We start from the raw sequence: 20,498 nt of genomic DNA on the forward strand, positions 1-20,498 counted from the left end.
GAGGATGAATAAGGGTCTTATCAAATGAAACGATCACTCATTTTATAATAAAATAAATAAAAAACTTTTATAAAATAAAATATAAAATAAAATAAAAAAGTTTTATAAGCACAAATGCTTCTGTGATGCGCGTTCGTGACTCTCCTGTTCGAACTCGTTCATCAAAATGAACAAATCTTTTTTTCGAGTCATTTCGTTCGTTGAATGAACCAAATGACTCTTGAATGAAATTTGATGAAAAGACAAATGTTTTGGGAAGGTCTACACCTCCATGCAAATGCATTTTTTTTATTATTAGAAATAAAAAAAATCAAGTAAAATAGTAAAAGTAGTAACCGTAATATAAGCTATGCTGGATACATTTAAATATTTTCATAAATATATTAAATATTAAAATAGTCAGCTGTAATTTGATCTAATACATATATTTCATACAAAACGCAAACATTTAAGAACTGTGTCAGTCGGGAAAAACATAAAAATAAACTGTCAGCATCTCTAAAAGGGGTACAAAGTTCAAATAAATTACAGTACAATACTGTACATATTTTTCAAGCTGTAAACATTGCTCTCAGTGTAACATTGCAACATAACTTGACATTTCTGAAGATTCCCTTTTTTTAAAGTCTAAGTGCTCCACTTATTGGTATTCAGCTGTAATGTCTGCAGAAGTACAATACCATTTAAAAGAATGGGGTCAGTAAGATTTTCTTTGAAAGAAATGAATAGGCTATTTTTATTCATTAAATTGACAGTAAAGAAGACATTTATAATGTTACGAACGATTTATTTTTAAATAAATGCTGTTCTTTTGAACTGTATAACGGTTTACCTCAAAAATATGAAGCAGAAGAACTGTTTTCAACATTGATATTAGAGCCGGACCGATATATCGGTAGGCCGATATTATCGGCCGATATTAGGCATTTTCCAAACTATCGGTATCGGCAGTTATAATGGCTGATAAATGAATATTTAAAAAATAAAATAAAAACGGACGAAACACGCTTGAACCATGTCATGAGTGTTGGAGTTGTATAGTTTGTCCACCAGAGGGCACTCTACACCGTTCCTGTTGGCAAGCTAAACACTCATAGCTAACCATAAAGCTAATGCCAATATCATCAGTCTGTTCTGTTGAGACAATAAAAGAATCAAGTTTCTTTTTAAAATGCATCATCATATTACATATTATTTTAGTTAAAACTCATAAATAACTCCAAATAACTAATGTTAGGGAAATCTGTTAATGTTTTGTTGCGCGTTTCTGAAATAAAAAAATATCGGCCGATATATCGGAATATCGGATTTTAAAACCAAAAAAATATTTGTATCGGTATCGGCTTTCTAAATCCTTTATCGGTCGGGCTCTAATTGATATTAATAATAAATGTTTCTTGAGCAGCAAATCAGCATATTAGAATGATTTCTGAAGGATCATGTGACTGTCGCTGTTGACATCAGTAATGATGCTGAATTACATTTGAAAATATATTCATATAGAAAAAAAGTAGTGATATTTCACAATATTTCCATTTTTTATTATTATTAAATAAGGACAGCATTGGTGAGCAGCAGAGACTTCTTTCAAAAAAATTGTACAAAATTTGACTGACCCCAATCTTTGTGCACACTTAAATCAAACTGATGATGAAGATATCGATATGCACAATTATTATCAGTTTCTGTCAATGTACAGTGTTCATTTAAAACAATTCTTAAGTTAAAAACAAGCATTATGGCACATCTTGCCATCAGCAATAATCAATAGCTTATTAATAACTGTAAAAATGAAATGCCTCCAAACTGATAAATGTGAATTGTGTTGTTATCAGTTTACGCCATCTAGCTCATTTGACTTGGAATGAGGATGTGAATAAAACTTCTTAACATTTTATAATCACTCTCATTTGCATACCAAAATCAAATACAATCAGATTTGTCGAACGTTAATCAGCCATTCGCCAAAAAAGCCACCATCAGGAACAGGCCACTTTCATTATCAGCTGGTCCTCAATCAAATCAAGCCTGTCACGAACTGTTTCCACATGACCTTGATAAGTGCTGCACGGGTACCTGTTTCCTCTCATGTGAGCGTCTTGCACTCTCCGGAGCTGAGCGGGAAGCTCTTTAGCATGTCTTTCCACCTGCACCCTCCGGGTGTGTTCACACAGACGTGATGTAGCCGTTGCAGATGTCAGTCTGCGGATGAGCAGTCTCATGCATCATGATCTGAGTAACAGTGACCCGACGCTTTTTACTGGGGCTCAGATGAGTCTGGGTCTGCCACGTCCATAACCTGCGCTTTAACTCGGCCTGTACCTGAAGGAGGAGAGAAAGTATGGTAACACTTTACTTGAAGGGGTGTGTATAAGACTGACATGACATGTTCTTGTCAATGCTCGCCTTACTCTTTTCTGTGACGCACGTTTGTTGATGAAAATGATTGAATCTTCATTCAATGAACGAAACGAACGAATTGACTCAGAAAAAGATTTGTTCATTTTGATGAACGAGTTCAACAGGAGAGTCACAAACGCGCATCACAGAACAGAGCAAGGCGAGCATTTGAGCTTATAAAACTTAAACTTTGTTATTTATTTATTAAATGAGCGATCGTTTCGCTTGATAAGACCCTTATTCATCGTCTGGAATCGTTTAAAGCCCTTTGAACAGTTTGCAGTTTGTACTGAAAGTGTCTTTTTGGACCTTGAACTGTTTGGTTCCCATTGATGTCCATTATATGGAGAAAAATGCTGGAATTTTTTCATCAAAAACCTTAATTTCTTTTCGACTGAAGAAAGAAAGACATGGACATCTTGGATGACATGGGGGTGAGGAAATTATCAGCAAGAGTTTTTCAAAAGTGAACTACTCCTTTAAGAGCACTTTGTCTGAAAAGCATCATGATGTGAACAAACATCTGATAAAAAGTCAGTATCTTAAAGCTACACTGTGTAACTCTTTTAGTTTATTCTTAACTAAAAACACTTAGTCCTTTCAAAAAAATATGTGCCCATTAATGTATATTTACTTCGTTCAAGTAATAAAGTATTCTCGTGAGTGTATAATATGCCATTGAAAAGTACTCCATCTTGAAAGTACATTAGCCAAAGAGGGACATACCCATTAATTCAAGCTTTGCCTTTCGCGTTTACTTGTCAGTTAACATTAATGGACGAGGTCGAACTGGAAGCCATGTTAATCTTGGACTACATTGGCCACTGTAGAAGTTAAAACGAAATCGGAATTGAGAGGAACAGAAACTAATATTCACTGGATGGTCATATACCTTTTCACCACTAGATGGGGGTAAAAATCACACAGTGTAGCTTTAAAGACGTTTTCTAAGCGTCTATATTTTACCAATATCATGTTGAAGTTTTCCATTATGGGAATACTTACTTCTCCATTAAGAAAACAATAAAGAAGTGCCACCACAAAGCCCTGGGGGAAGGGGAAAAAAAGACTTTCAGGAATAAAATCAGACATTTCCGCATTATTGAATCTGTAAAATAATACTTAGCCGATCATTTCTTCATAAAAGATGAATTAATCTGTACCTGGAAGGAGCCCAGACCGAGTTCGATGTAGAATCGGATAATTTCGCCCGTGTTTTCAGGCAGAAAGGCAAACACCGTGTAGTGCATCCCAAACAGAGGAATCAGAAACAAGGTGGACTTGGCCAGTCTCCTGTGTGATGATCAAAGATAACTATGAGTCAATATTAATGCCATCATACAAACAATTCAGAGCACATCTACTAGATGCACAGTTTTACGCGTGTAACATCTAGCATATGGTAATTTAAGAACAATACATATTACAGTGAAGCCGGCGTGAAACGGTACGTAATGCTCTAGTTCATGATCGAATCAGAGAGAAAAATGCAAAAAGAGTATCTTTTTCTGAGTCAATTCGTTCGTTTCGTTTCGAAAAGATTCAGACATTTAGATGAACGAGTTTGAACAGGAGAGTCACAAACGTGCGTCACAGAACAAAACAAGGCGAGCATCTGAGCTTATAAAACTTAAACTTTGTTATTTATTTATTAAATGAGCGATCGTTTCGCTTGATAAGACCCTTATTCATCATCTGGAATCGTTTAAAGCCCTTTGAACAGTTTGCAGTTTGTAATGAAACTTAAGTGTCTTTTGGACCTTGAACCGTTTGGTTCCCATTGAAGTCTATTATATGGAGAAAAATGCTGGAATGTTTTCATCAAAAACTTTAATTTCTTTTCGACTGAATATATACGTATATATACATATATTCTCTATATACAGTGGAATCCCATTTAATGTGCATTTTAGGCAAACACTTTTTTCAATAAAATGTCAAAACAGTTTTATTTGACTTCAGCAAATTCTGTAGTGAAATATAATTATGATTACACTCAATATGTTTTAATGAAAGACAAGAAAACTGGCTGGTAAGTAATTCTGAGTGATATAATGTTATATACTGTTTGCTGTAAGACTGAAATAACTATTTGGTTTGACAAAAGCAAATATTTAAAAGAAAAAAACATGATCGTTTTTAATTCACCACATTAACAGGTCCTGGCAAAACGTTCATTTTCAGCACTTCTTGCACATTATTATTATTTGACTCACATGAAGTGACCCGTGTCATTGCCACCAACTCCAGGACTTTTCAATTTCTGAACCAAGATTCGAATCACATTTAGGAAGATGATGATATTAGCCTGTCAGACAGAGAAAATAATATTTGTTTGAATTAATGTTATAAAATGTAAATTAATGTTGTCAATCTCACAAATCTGACATACAACATCACAACTCACAAACAGTGATGCTGTGATCGGTCCTTTAATGATCCACCAGATATTCATATTATCTGTGTCATCCCAACATCTGCAAACATGAGAAAATGATTTATTGTTATAACATTAAACTTTACTTGCAACCCAACTGGGGAGTCTTTTCTAAAAAGGAAAGTCATGACTCATGTCAGAGATGTCACAAGCTCTACTTTTTGATGAAATATTACAAAGACAAACATTTCTCCAATAAATAATTAACAATCAGACCAGGAAAGTGCATTAAGAAACTAAATGGTGTCATTTTTGTTTAGTTTCATGATCGTTTTGAAGTTGAAGATGTAACATACCCTCTGTTATCAAAGAATTGTCTGGTCAACACCCACACAATCAGCACAACTGATGGGACGCCTACACACACACACACAAAAAAAAACAGACAATGCTTACTTTCTCCAAATTCACTTGTAACCTGCAGGTTTTTAACATCATTTGTTTCAAAACAGATTTAACAGACCTCAATAATGTGACACAGTGTTGGGGGAAATGTGAGTTATGTAATCAGATTACTTTTTCCAGGTATTTAGTATTTACTTGATACTTCGCTTACACAAAAACAGATTCAGTATTCCTCAAAATAATTAAACAGTGAAATGCAAACTCAAAATACTTATGTGTTTAATCTCACTTTATTGACCAATGTCTTTGCTGCTGACCTTCGATGATCCTATTCAATTATACTAATATGCAAAAACGACTTTGTGGCGTAGCAATTCAGTCCCGGGCCCATATGCAAAATAAAATGGTAAAACTTTCTTCTTCCATGCGTCTGTTTTTACCGTGTCTTGACATGGCTTACAGCTGGGATCATATTCATACAATCTGAAATTCTAAATTCTACAGTGGGAACCCAGGTTAACACAATATTTTTAAAGGGTTACTTCAGGATTTAGCATTAAGCTTTGTATTAATAGAAAACGTGTAGTATTTTCGAATTACCGTGCTTTCCACCCTCATATCCCCCTGAGACGAGAGATTTGTGTTTTTTGTCTGAAAAAAATCCTCTGATGATGCAAAAATCGTCATTTTGTGTCAATGGAGGACTTTTTGTCCAGAGGCTAAAGACTACAGTCAGTAGTGTGTCTGTCCCGCATGTTCTCAACCCGCCCATAGAGGGCGATCTCACTCACAGAATGAACACATAGTGTCGGCCATCTTTTTTAAGAAGCTAAGCTAGCAGAGAAAGCTGGAGTAGTCGGGGTTACCATCCTCTTTTTCCCGGACATGTCCGGCCGTCGATGTCCGGGATTCAGCTTTTGCGTTCTGCAGTCGCCATTCATTGTTTACATGTGGCGCTTTTCCACTGCATAGTACGGTACGGTTCGGTTCGGTACGGCTCACTTGTGGTGCTTTTCCACTGCATGGTACGGTACAGTACGGTTCGCTTCAGGTCGCTTTAAATGGTACCTGGTCTGTTGAGGTTCCAAGCGTACCGTACCGGTACTAAAATGTGACGTGAAACACTGCAGATCACTGATTGGTCAGACAGAATCGTCACTACCAGCGTCACTACTAGCGTCATTGGATTTGCGACACGAGACACTTTTTAGCAGTATTTTTGTTTTGCTGCCATCAGGCTCATTTTAAACACATTTTTCCGTCTAGCAGTTAAAAACAACCACATACCGAGAATCAGGAACACCATCCCCTCGATAGTCTCCATTGTTCCTGTGTTGTGGGTTTGAAAATGTGGCGCTTTTAAGATGATGTCATGGCAGTAGAGACGCGCGCAAATAACGATCAGTCCCACACACTTTGAAGGGGTACTACTGCAGTGGAAACGCAAAGCGAACCGAACTGTTCCGCGCCGAGTCGAAGCGTACTAGGCCGAACCGTACCGTACTATGCAGTGGAAAAGCGCCTATGCACAGCTTTTGTTTCAGTCTAACTGAATTCATTGCAATTGGTGAATCTGAATGTAGTGTTTACGTGAACGCTAAACAAGTGATCGGTTGATGTGCGTTTTAACATTGTTAAGAAAATTCCCGCTCCTCCGTGAGAGATACGAGACCGGTGCGTCTCACAGGTGTCTCTCATCGGTAATCACGCCACCGGCCTCGCGCCGTTCTCCCGCGGCCCTCACTCGTCCCGCTCGTCACAGTAAACATGATGAATGGCGACTGTAGAACGCAAAAGCCGAATCCCAGACATTTTGGGCGATCAACACATTTTTGGTCAGACTCATCACTAGTAGCCTAGACTTGTTGTTTAACTACTGCGCTCTGTTACCAGTAGGCGTGGCCTCATAGGGCAGTGAAGCAAGTGCATTCTGGGAGTTGTTGTCTTTTATCCACATAAGCCAAACATACATTTTCTGGCTTTTCTCAGTCTAGAAAGCTCCAAATTCAAAAATAATTTCACATTTCTTCAACATAAATGACCCATTTTAAATACACATTCATCTTTCCAGAGGTGAAGTAGGCCTATCCCTTTAAGTGTTACTTTTAAAAGTAACAAACTGCTCTTTTGTATACTCATAGTTCCTCTAGCACTCAAATCCTGGCAGACTAACTGAGATCTTTTAATCTGATTACACAGGCTTTCTCCTGGAAGCCATTTTTCAGAATGTACCAACCCCATCCTATCAGAATGTACCACCAGAAGTACTTCCTCTGCGAGACGAAGGTGAGGGCGAGGAGCGTCTGCAGGTACATGCCCTCCACCAGCAGCCAGAAGTAATTACTGAGGATGCAGAACTGGAAGAAGGTTACGGCAGTCTTACACGCTATCTGTGAACAACAACACACACAGGTCCAGAATCAGAGCACACCCTTCACCTGCACTGGAACGCGTCAATTCATAGCAGTGTTAAATAACATTAAAAAACTATAACTGTTTTTGGTCATTTGAAATAAAGCTCAATTAAAAGATTATTATTAAAAATGACACTTAAATAGACCTCTTTTAGACCTGGATAGGACTTTCTTTGTATTGAAAATGCAAGTTTATGTTATCGCGGTTGACTAAAGGCCTCATCAAGAACGATTACTATAAAGGAAACCATAACAATAAGTTATTGTGAACGATAATGCTCCGTTTATTCTAAGCGTACTGCAGTTTTGTCTTCTGCCGATTTAAATACTCGAACTCTTAACAGTGGAATGGATTCTGATTGGCTGTCAACCTTTATCCTTCATCAGCTGGAGAAAAAAAAAACGTTCTGAAAGTGATTCCAATGATATTATATCTCTATGCCGTTATAGTTATAGTGTGAACATTGCTATTCTATTATATTTAGAACTATAGTTTATCATTATCGTTATATTGACCTGCGGCCTTAAGACTTTGCTTGCTAACAACTTCTCAAATGTTTTTTGATCATTTTGACACTTGTGGTGTTCCCAGGCAAAAATGATAAATCTTTTTATATGCTATGTTATTGCCAAATATTAAATTCAATCTTTTAATCAACGCCTTTGGCTAAGCCACGCCCTAGAATGTAGATTGACCAATCACAGCGCAGCCAAGAACGAGCTCCCCCACAGACAGATCCTGATATTGTTAGTCCCAGCCTCCGTCTCGATTAGTAGGAAATGCGGTGGTTCATTTTTTGACTGTGACCGATAACGTTATGCTTTTGTCTCTATTGGATGCCTTGTTGTTGCTTGCGTTTCACCTGTATTCTTTTATGTGAGTTAAAGTGACTTTTTGAGAGGAAGGTGAAACATTCTCACTCACCGTGGACATTAAACAGTGGTCCTGAGTTTCATCTGAGAACAGAACGGCGTCTTTGATGAAGACTGCACTAGCCCGCAGAATGAAGGAAACAAACAGATTGATGTGTATGTAGTTTCTGGTACAGTGAAACTTCCTGTAATGAACAGAGCACGATGGGTAGGGTACTCATAAATATAATTTAAGTGAGAAATTAGGTACGAGAGGCTGTGCTGTATCGTGAATGAGATGAGTAACGGCTGGGGCGTTGTTAGGCAGGATGCGAAGCGGAGCCGTTACTTATTCACGATACAGCACTTCCCTCGAGTACCTTATTGCGTTTATAAAACGGTTACCACACAATAAAACTATTAAAGTAAATTAAATGTATTAGTGAAACTTTCGTGAGGTAAAATCACTAAAAGCCTTCCTTCCGCTAGAGAAAAATAGTCCCTGACCGTGAACAGCAACAACGTTCCAAGCTTAAATAAAAACAACATGGGAACTGCAATTTTGGGTGAAGCGGTCATAGTCATGTTTTATCCATACTGTCTATGGTTTTATCATGAATAAAGCACAGCTTTTGACCAATCAGAATCGGAACAAACCGTTTTTAATATAATTATGTTGTTCTGAAGATTGCATAGCCTACTGAATATTGACAATATTTTCATTCACCCTGATCCCATTTTGTGTATCACAATGGGCTATATGCACGCATAAGTTCCGCATTTGACGTAAGGATGCTCGACCATTTCCGGTTGTGTAGATTAAAGCGGAGGAAAACCGGAGAAAACGGGATTATGGCAGAGTCTTCAATATTTACTGTCCTCCCGTCTTTGAAACGAAACGTACATACGTTTAGATGTAGTTTTATATATAGTTATGTTTATTTAATATAATTTTAAAAGGAAGCATAAACACAACGAGGGGTGTCTGTTTTATCTGTTTTTGTGACTAACGTTTCATTAGTATAACCATGGAGTATAAAATTCAATATAAATTCTCGGTATTGCATTGGACTCTATGATCGGCGGAAGTTATCGAGCATCCCTAATGCTTCACCGGAAATAACGCCGTGCATAGAGCCCATTGCTTTTGGCAGTGTTGTAGTCGAGACCACCTCACTCGAGTCCGAGTCGAGACCGAGACCAGTAAGGGTTGATTACCTAATTTACTTTTATTTACTTAGAGAAATCCTTTTTTTTTTATTACTGAATTTACTTAGAGTTTAAAAAATATGATCAGTTTAGGGTAAAAAGGCCACATAGTAGGTGGTGTTAAAAGTAATTTTATTACAATTTGGCAGTTGCGCACTAGAAAATCACCAATCACTGGGCGTGTCAATCAATTTAAAGAAATATTTTATTAACATACATTAATAATCATGAAAAATATTTTTAATTGAACTCGAGTGAACTCGGGAATAATTCCGAGTCCTAAAAAAAAAATGTTCCAGTACGAGTCAATTCCGAGTCCAAATGGACACGAGTCCATGTCCATGACAAGACCAAGACCATTAAAATATGGTCTCGAGACCGAGTCCGAGTCTCGAGTACTACAACACTGGCTTTTGGATTTTATAAAGATAATATATAAGTGTTACCTGAAGCATGTGAATATGATAACGGCTGTAATGAGTGATATAAGCGATGTTGCGTATCCTGCAGAGTACAGCTGTTTCAAAGTCGATAAGTAAGTTGTCTGAAAAATAAAGGCCAAGTCTGAGAGAAAAGTCATTTGCATCACTAGACAAACTGCATCAATGAAATCAAACTATATTCCACCAGATTTACCATTTTGATTAAAACTGTCTTAAGCTCTTATAAATCTTAAAGGTCAAAAAAAGACTACTATGTACCTATATTCTGTGTAATTATTATTATTATTTTATTTATTTCAGCTTGAAGAAGTCGATGACCTGCTTCGTTTTAAAATAATCCTAAAAAAAGAACACGAAATAACATAAGGACGTCAACGCACTGTGCAAAAACAAAACACAGCGACCCCTGGTGGTCATCATGTGAAGTTCAAGTACACACGCATGCACTAGAAGTCATACATCAGACTGAGCCACTCCACACAGCTAACGTTTTCAGAATTATGGTCATTGCTGTCAATCATGCATGTATTAAGGGAATATATTCACCACAGTCCCCGACTCTGAATCATCTTCAAATACGCAGGCCTCATCATATGGAGGATATGGGTCACTCCAGCCATGAGCTGTGCAGTTCCTGTATATAAAACCTGCCAAACAGACAGCAAAGAATTATGGTTTAAAGATGGTTTAAAATTTCACTGAACTTTATTGCTCGAGAAACACAGTTAAAGGGCTTTTGTCTTGATCACAATGAATAATCATTAAAATCTCTCAACAGCAATGAGTGATTGTTTGAACAGCAGCAGGGATATTAAGCTGTTGTCACTTCAAGAGCTAATCCACATCATCAAATATATTATTACATATGCGTTTTATTTCTAAACTGTGTACGTCCACTTAAGACAATTTTTCGTTGTTATATACAGTATACGTGTGTGTGTGTGTGTGTGCGTGTGCGTGTATGACAGATACCATATATCAAAATGAGGATATGAGGCATAGATGTACAAACACCATTTGAAATATGGTGTGTGTGTGTGTGGTTGTGTGCTCTTGTGTGTACGTACATCTGTACTACATCTATTGTAGGCCCTGATTAAGATCTGTTGGTAAGTGTCTCCTGTCATCTGAACATCCTGATCTGTAAGCACTAGAGGATTTAAAACATTTACAAAACCAGACTAGATTTAATCCTATATGTCCGGCTTTAGGGGAAAAGTAATCACACAGATGTGATATTTTCCATCTGATGTTTAATATTTAGCGGCAGGAACAGACGTTGCAATTCCTTGTTGAAGAGACTCTTGATGAAATTATGGATTATAAAAATGCTATATTGTTTGACAAGTGTATTTGTAAAAAAAAAACCCCATCTCCAACATGTTTTATTTTTATTTTTTATGAAAACACTGACGAGCAGAGAAGAAACGCTGACAAGAGTTAAAGATTACTCTTATATAAGGATAAGGTCAAATTGGGCTGGGTAAAATGATCGACTTTCACATCCAACACAATCCTCATTTTTGTTTCCTTCGCAGTGTTCCTTCACTTCGCACTGGCAAAGTCTTATATTTCACCAGAGTCTGCAGTCCGAATTAAATTATGATTATGATCTATGTAAACAGTTTTGTTTTGTTATTTCTTTCATACAGAATGAAATTGAAAAGAACTAAACAATGGTCGAATTTTTGGCTATTTATAAACCACTTTCTTTTTTCAGACATGCGACAAAGAAAAAATAAAATAACCTCATTTTAATTTAGTAGAGCACTAAATATCTGCCCAAAATCTCTGTCATCTTTTATTTCCATATATTCGATTATGGCCGAAAATTATTCATGTATGCAAATGAAATAAGTAAATTTAGGAATTGAAATCGATTGCATGCCATGAAATTAAGCAGTGAGAAAATGTTCATGAATTGTGCTGCATCAGCCAATTTAATTAACTAAATTTAGCAAGCTTCTAAAATCCATTCTTGAGTGCATATACGCAGGTTATCGCAGTTCAGGCTGAATCCCAATATCTCAAGGGCTCTGTGACTTTCTGTCTGCATATTCAACATTTCACAGAATATAGCCCTGTAACTATAAAGACCACTGACCCGTACAATATTACAACCCCTAACTAGAACTGTGACAGATTTCAGCTTATAGCTATGGTTATCACACACCAGACTTATGAAAAAAATAATCTGCTGCTGTTTGGAGCAAAATGAGCCTGAAGCTCACACCAGCTGATGTTAAAGAATGACAGCAATGACAAAACAAGAAAAGATAGATGGGTAGGTGGGTAGATAGATAGATAGATAGATAGATAGATAGATAGATAGATAGATAGATAGATAGATAGATAGATGGATGGATGGATGGATGGATGGATGGATGGATGGATGGATGGATGGATGGATGGATGGATGGATGGATGGATAGATAGATAGATAGATAGATAGATAGATAGATAGATAGATAGATAGATAGATAGATAGATAGATAGATAGATAGATAGATAGATAGATAGATAGATAGATAGATAGATAGATAGATAGATAGATAGATAGATAGGTGGATAGGTGGATAGGTGGGTGGATAGGTGGATAGATAGGTCTGACCTTGCGTGTTAAATATATGCTAGATAGATAGATAGATAGATAGATAGATAGATAGATAGATAGATAGATAGATAGATAGATAGATAGATAGATAGATAGATAGATGGATAGATGGATAGATAGGTCTGACCTTGCGTGTTACATATATGCTGGAAGATAGATAGATAGATAGATAGATAGATAGATAGATAGATAGATAGATAGATAGATAGATAGATAGATAGATAGATAGATAGATAGATAGATAGATAGATAGATAGATAGATAGATAGATAGATAGATAGATAGATAGATAGATAGATAGATAGATAGGTCTGACCTTGCGTGTTAAATAGATAGATAGATAGATAGATAGATAGATAGATAGATAGATAGATAGATAGATAGATAGATAGATAGATAGATAGATAGATAGATAGATAGATAGATAGATAGATAGATAGATAGATAGATAGATAGATAGATAGATAGATAGATAGATCTGACCTTGCGTGTTAAATATATGCTGGAAGACTTCCGAACAGGACACATTAATGAGTTGTCCAGAATTGGCTGTTTGCCAGCAACGGATCCCATCCCAGTCCGTCCCACAACCTGAGACACACAGATGAACTGTCATGACAGTCAAAATCCCCCCAACAAAAGCTGTTGACAATCCAGTATTATTAAATTTATTCTATCACTCTTCCTTATAATATTTCCAGATGTTTCTAAACTGTACACTTTAAAAAAAAAATCCTGTAAAAAAAAACGGTAAACTACTGGCAGCTGTGGTTGCCAGCATCGTACCGTAACTATACGGTGTGTTACTGTTTTTGTGTTAGAGCATACAGCTGTTAAATTAAAGTTTTATACTCCAGCTGACAATACGGTTTTTAGCTGTTCATTTCAAAAACAGTAACACACCGTATTTTGACGGTGTGATGCTGGCAACCACAGCTGCCAGTAGTTTACTGGGTTTTTTTTAACAGGATTATTTTTTAGACAAAATGATTCAAGTGAGCTAGTTATTGATCCATCTACATTAACAGAACAGCACCAGCTTACCCAGTCAGCCCATGTTATCTTATAGACAGTGTTAATTTATATCCAAGTCTAACAAAAGTCTTTTGTCATGCTAACATGTGCAGGCCAGTGATTGCATTGGATGAACTCTTATTGACTTTCATCCAACTGCATGTAAAACACTTTTTTCTGTTTGCTGCCTAAAGGCATATACGGACCGTAAGTAAAAGCAACTTTTTGACAACCATTAGTGTCCTTAATATGATGTCACTGAATATTCATTAGCTAGACATGCATCCAGTTTTCAAAGGTCAGTAAGCTTCTTTTCACTAGTCAACATCTGCATGCATTCATGCCATACAAATTACAGTTTATTAAAATGATGAAAAGGTGGAATAATCAAATAGAGTAATAAAGAATGTGAAAGGTTGTAGTATAACAGGGTCTTTAAGACACTCAAGACTTCTGTTGCAAAGTGACCTAGATGCCTATGGCTATTCATAGCAACATGAATTTTTTATACTCAGTTTTGGGGTATTACAATTCTTTGAGGGGGAAAAAACATAAGGTAAAATACATCAAGGGCATGGCTTCCTTGCAAATTAACTCATGAATATGGTTTTTGCAAGTGCAAGTCTTCAAACAGATTTCAGACTCTTGGCAGATATACACGTTGGCATGGATACTATCTGGAAGATGCTTTCTCAATTTAATGAAGCCAATTTTTTTTTAGTCAATTAAGTGTTCAAGGTTGCCATTGTACCACATGTAGTGGAAAGTCAGAGTCCCCATGGAGCATGAGGTCTTCCCACGCTGACTGTCGTCCATTCCTCATTCAGTCAGTGGAAGCCCCAGTCCTCGATGACAGTTGGCCAAGCCCATTGCAGCTTCTCCTGAGGCACCGGATAACGCTCTGTTAGGATGTGGAGTGCATTGCAGCTTTCCAGGTGGCAGCCATCTATTTATCACCTTGCCCTTGCAAGCGCAGGAGAAGGAGGGCTCCTATCGCTCCCCCAAATCCAGTGGTCCTGGTGGACCTGACTTCGGTGATGATGAATCAAGTGTTCCTGGAGGACCCGACTCTATTGGCCCCAAGTCCGATGGTCTTGGAGTACCTGGTTCCAGTGGTTCCAAGTCTAATGGTCCTGGAGGAACCGACTCCTGTGGATCCAAGTCTGATGGTCCTGAAGGAACTAACTTTGTTGGTCCCAAGTCCAATGGTACTTGAGGACCTGACTCAGGTGGTCCCATATCCAGTGTACCTGGAGTATCTAACTCCAGTGGTCCCAAGTCCAATCGTCCTGGAGGAACTCACTCAGGTGGTCCCATGTCCAGTGTACCTGGAGTACTTAACTCCGGTGGTCCCAAGTCCAACCATCCTGAAGGAACTGACTCCGGTGGTCCCATGTCCGATGGTCCTGGTGTACCTGACTTCAGTGGTCCCAAGTCCGATGGTCCTGGATGACCCGACTCCAGTAGTCCCAAGTCCAGTGTTCCTGGTGTACTTAACTAAGGTGGTCCCAAGTCCAACCATCCTGGAGGAACTGACTCCGGTGGTCCCAAGTCCGATGGTCCTGGTGTACCTGACTTCAGTGGTCCCAAGTCCGATGGTCCTGGATGACCCGACTCCAGTGGTCCCAAGTCCAGTGTTCCAGGTGTGCCTGACTTCAGTCGTCCCAAGTCCGATGGTCCTGGATGACCCGACTCCAGTAGTCCCAAGTCCAGTGTTCCTGGTGTACTTCACTAAGGTGGTCCCAAGTCCAACCATCCTGGAGGAACTGCGGTGGTCCCAAGTCCGATGGTCCTGGAGAAACTGACTCCGGTGGTCCCAAGTCCGATGGTCCTGGTGTACCTGATTTCAGTGCTCCCAAGTCCGATTGTCCTGGACGACCCGACTCCAGTGGTCCCAAGTCCAGTGTTCCTGGTGTGCCTGACTCCAGCGGTCCCAAGTCCGATGGTCCTGGAGGCCCTGAAGGTTGGTGGTTCAATCCCATGTTCACCTGACCAAATGTTGAGGTGTCCATGAGCAAGACACCTAACCCCAGCTGCTCCCGATGAGCTGGATGGCGCCTTGCATGGCTTACACCGCCGTGTGAACGTGAGGCAATATGTAAAGTGCTTTGGTGGCCATTGGGTCTGTGAAAACGCTAAATAAAATGCAGTCCATTTACCATTATGTGTGTCTGGGCTGCATACAACTCCTGTTGGCTACTTCTGCTCCAGTCTCTCCTGAGCCACCTAATCAGTCACGGCCATGGAGGCCATTCAGTCCTGCCGTGGCCAAGAGCTTAGTCTTCACCTTTTACGCCATGGTTGTCCTGTGCGCCTGGGCAGCGCACGCCTCTTGGCTTCCTCCATTACTGTTTGCCAGCCAGAGTCCCCTCGAGAGTCCAGCTCTGTCTTGCTTGTTATATGAGTTCATGATGCTTGATTAGAGTTTTTTATTTATTTATTTTTTATCAGTGTACCATTATTAACAAAGGCAAAGTGCATCAGTCCATTTTATCCGGTTATGTTATGGCCTCATGCAATCTCATAAAGGTCTTATGGCTCATCAGGCTGGAAAACCCTGTTTGTAAGCTTCATTTTTTAAGCAAATACTTCATTTCGCCCTCAAGACATAGACTGCTTTATCTCTGTATGCTCCTGCTGAGGGGAAGAGATGTCATTTTAAAGTCTACAGGTCAAATTCGGTCAGAAATACAGTCCGTGTAGGGATCAGCAATTTAAAAATGCTGCAGAATACAAGCGCTTGTCGCTTGACAATAGCCCCAGCACACTTATTTGGAGTTTTTTCCCCCCAGCAAATATCGAAATACATGTTTAATTGGGATTTATTAATTTGAAAATGATGTAATTAATTTGATTCAATTGTTACTGTATTATTACTATCATTATCTGAAATCCTGAGGTGAAGCTGTTCTGATCTGCTGAAGTTTGAATGTTGATGTTTGAATTCAAGCATGGCAAATGTTAAGACTTGAGTCCTAATTTGACTTGCACCGGTAACAATATTGTTGCATTTTACCTTGTTTGATGAAAGCTCAAATCAAGCATGTATTAACATGTGCTGAAGAAAACAGCAAGAATAAAATTTCACACAATCCCCTTTACAACTCACACATTGTCAAGTTGTTAGAGCACAGATCTCCGGAGGTTTAAGCTGCCACATAACATAATTATCAAATGTCCTGTGGGTTGAACCATCTGTCTGCATTAATCTCATTCAACAAAGTACTATTCATAGAACTTGCGTCTTAGGAAGGGACGTAATCAGAACCTCAATCGAAACTCATTTCTAATAATTAATAACTCTGCAAGTCACTTCAGAGATTATGCTTGACTGGTCTAAAGCTTTCGAGGGGGATGTTTCCCACAGTGCTTAGCTCTTTTCCGACTGTCTGTGTATTATTTAACAATTAAAGTCCTATTTAAAAAAGGACAACACATCAATAGTTATCAGCTAAAATGACACTACAGAATTGCTCTGTCTTCAAAAACCACACTAATGTGGGTCAATTCTGTAGTTCTGTTAAGTTTACAATCGTTTCCTTCCTTTCCCTCGCTATATTCAATTAAAGTAACATGGTTACATTTCATGGTAATTTCATCTTTAGTTAACCAGGCCGAGCTAAGCATGAAAACATCAGCTGCTGACACACACACACTTAGAGAGAGAGAAAGAGTGTGCTTTTTTATCAGAATGACAATTATATCACCTATTATGTAATGTTTCACCGGTACAACCTTTTTGTTGGGACTGGTTCTTCATTTCTCTCTTCCTATTTTTGATGCAGATCTCTTGGTCTTGGATAAGCTGGGAGATAATAGCACAATCTGGATGGATAGCATGCACCTATAATAAGAAGAAAGGCACATTAACCAGCACAGTCTAGATTGCACGATGTTTGCAGTATTGGTTATACCAGCTTTTAAAATAATACAAAAATGTCAAATGTTTTCAATTAAGTCATGCTTCCCATCTTACCCAATTCTGAATTACATAAAGTCACATTAAGACGTGCGTATTTTACCCCGAAAAAAAAATGTTTTTATTTGTTTTTATTATCATCAAGTCAATCCAAATGAAGTGATAGAAATTAAGTAGTTTGTACAGTTGTCCTACTTTGATACATATATATAGTGGAAAAGAAAACATAGGCCCATTTTTAGCTTAATTCTAAATTCAATGTTATGGTGGAAATTCCAATATGATTCCTTTAGCGTTTTTACTATTATTGTTGTAGCTATATTATAGCCTAAATGTATTCTGACAGATGCGCATAACTCAGAAATTGTTCGCAGAAATCTGATCAAGACATCAAAATTGAATAGGCAAGTTCAGTATTCTGAAAGGAATCTATTAAAGTATGTTTTATGATCATGTGGAGAAAATGTATAACATTAAATACTTACAGCTCTCCAAAAAGTCGCGAATATGCACAGATGTAGTAGAACCGTCATATTAATTAGAGTCACTGTGTGATGACCCAAGAAACACGAAATATCCCTGTAACTCCTCCAACAAAGTGATCTGCTCAATTCAGAGTCGACAGACTGAAGTCTCTCTCTCTCTGTGGCTCTCGCTCTCCTCGACTGATGCGCGTGTGCGCGTCCTCATCATGCCTCGTGGAGCGCGCACTGGCAGTTTGACTAAGATATAACCTAATTTCACAGTTGAATATGTAAGCATCTGTTTGTGAATGCATCTGGAGAAATGCTGATCTTTTCAGAGTTGTGTGGGATTTTGTAGAGGTAAGCAATGCTTTTGTAGACAAATGCTTGATTCATCAATATTTAATATGAGAAAACATCTATTTTTAGTTTGTTTAACAGGGGCAGATGATTCAGGGGAGAGGAAATATGGTCTGACAAAATGTGAATAATTGAAAACAACATTGGTAAAAAGACAGTGAGCCTTTTCTAGGGATTTTACAGGGAAGACCAGGATTGGTTGGCACAGGGGTTGGTCGGCACAGTTTTCATTCATTGTTAATTATCTCTGGTGGAACAGGCTGTAAGATTACACAATAGGTGCAAATGAAAGCTAAGGTTCATAAACAGACATAAAATGCTCACAAAACAACTAAAATTATGTTGTCCTAAATTGCATTTGTTATTATCCCAACTGCTTGGCAAATGGGGTTGCTTAATTGTAAAGCACCTAAAAACATAATGTTTAACAAACCAAACATTTAACCCACATTTGAAATTACTGTATTTTTATTTCATTTTGATAAATATTGTTTTGTGATTTGGTATTAACATTCCTTCCTCTCTTAAATGAAAAACAACAACAACACAAAAGTGGCGTGTCAAAGGAACACCATATGCTTTTACTCCACTCCAAAAAGCCACTTTGTCTGGATCGGTCAGCTAATGTGGTGATCCTATATAGTTAAGGACACTTTATGATTAATTGTTTTCCTTACCTTTTTTTGAGACCAGGGTGGTCGAATGGTTAAAGGAGTAGTTCACTTTTTAAAAAACTTTTGCTGATAATTTACTCACCCCCATGTCATCCAAGATGTCCATGTCATTCTTTCTTCAGTCGAAAGAAATTAAGGTTTTTGATGAAAACATTCCAGGATTTTCTCCATATAATGGACTTCAATGGGAACCAAACGGTTCAAGGTCCAAATGAGAGTTTCAGTGCAGCTTCAAAGGGCTTTAAACGACACCAGACGATGAATAAGTGTCTTATCAAGCGCAACGATCGCTCATTTAATAAATAAATAAAAAAGTTTAAGTTTTAGAAGCACAAATGCTCACCTTGCTCTGTTCTGTGATGAGCGTTCGTGACTCTCCTGTTCGAACTCTTTCATCAAAATGAACGAATCTTTTTTCGAGTCATGACTCGAAGGGTAGATAAGAACCTTATTTATCCTCTGGTGTCGTTTAAAGCCCTTTGAAGCTGCACTAAAACTCTCATTTGGACCTTGAACCGTTTGGTTCCCAATGAAGTCCATTATATGGAGAAAATCCTGGAATGTTTTCATCAAAAACCTTAATTTCTTTTCGACTGAAGAAAAAAAGACATGGACATCTTGGATGACATGGGGGTGAGTAAATTGTCAGCAAAAGTTTTTTTTTTTTTTTTTAAGTGATCTACTCCTACAAGGCGTAAATGGACAAAAATCCCACTCCTGCTAGAAGTGCAGGGTGCTCAAAAGTGAGCTTGTATATGCGGTTTAGACTTAATTTAATCCATAATCTGAAAAACAGTGTTTAATGCATGTTGTAGGAACATATCACAGTTTTTTTCCTAGATCTCAGATCCTGAGCACTTTATAGTTAATCCTTCTATTCATCTATGTTTGCACACTCTTTGTAAACCAGGATGGCCGAGTGGTTAAGGCGTTGGACTTAAGATCCAATGGACAAATGTCCTCGTGGGTTCGAACCACTCCTGAAGCTTTAGTAGGCAAGCTCTCTAAACTGAGATTAGCTGATAACAACAATCTTGTCCTTGGAGTACTGTATACTCAAAGATGATAGATTCTTGAAAATCAACCAAACAGATTATATAAAATGTCCCTTTGATTGCTACTGATATGCCTTTGAAAGAAATGACACAAGACTGCTTATGAGAGATTAAAAACTGCTATGTATGTCTAATTATTAAAACTAAAATTTTGTGTAAGTTTATTCCTGCAGACCGTATCAGTAACATGCCATTATTATATTATTATTGATTAGAGTATAATTGTCTATGCTAACAGTCACTTTATACTCTAAAGGTTAAGTACTATTGTAGTAAATTGTTGGTAATTGAGCTAGCA

At 37.9% G+C, this 20,498-nt stretch overlaps 1 protein-coding gene across 1 annotated transcript; it reads right to left on the reverse strand.

Moving 5' to 3' along the window:
- Nucleotides 1–262: 262 nt before the first annotated feature.
- Nucleotides 263–18,281, reverse strand: ghrhra (growth hormone releasing hormone receptor a). Its single transcript, XM_039676324.2, has 13 exons — nt 18,133–18,281; nt 17,464–17,572; nt 13,198–13,305; nt 10,647–10,747; nt 10,104–10,201; nt 8,522–8,654; nt 7,419–7,572; nt 5,134–5,194; nt 4,808–4,877; nt 4,617–4,708; nt 3,564–3,693; nt 3,406–3,447; nt 263–2,322 (listed from the first exon to the last, which is right to left on the reverse strand). The coding sequence occupies exons 1-13, from the start codon at nt 18,178–18,180 to the stop codon at nt 2,167–2,169; spliced, it is 1,302 nt and encodes a 433-aa protein (XP_039532258.1). The 5' UTR covers nt 18,181–18,281; the 3' UTR covers nt 263–2,166.
- Between the last annotated feature and the right edge of the window lie 2,217 nt (nt 18,282–20,498).

This window comes from Pimephales promelas, chromosome 5 (genome assembly GCF_988280905.1).
Source record: "Pimephales promelas chromosome 5, fPimPro1.hap1.1, whole genome shotgun sequence".
Taxonomy (NCBI): Eukaryota; Metazoa; Chordata; class Actinopteri; order Cypriniformes; family Leuciscidae; genus Pimephales; species Pimephales promelas.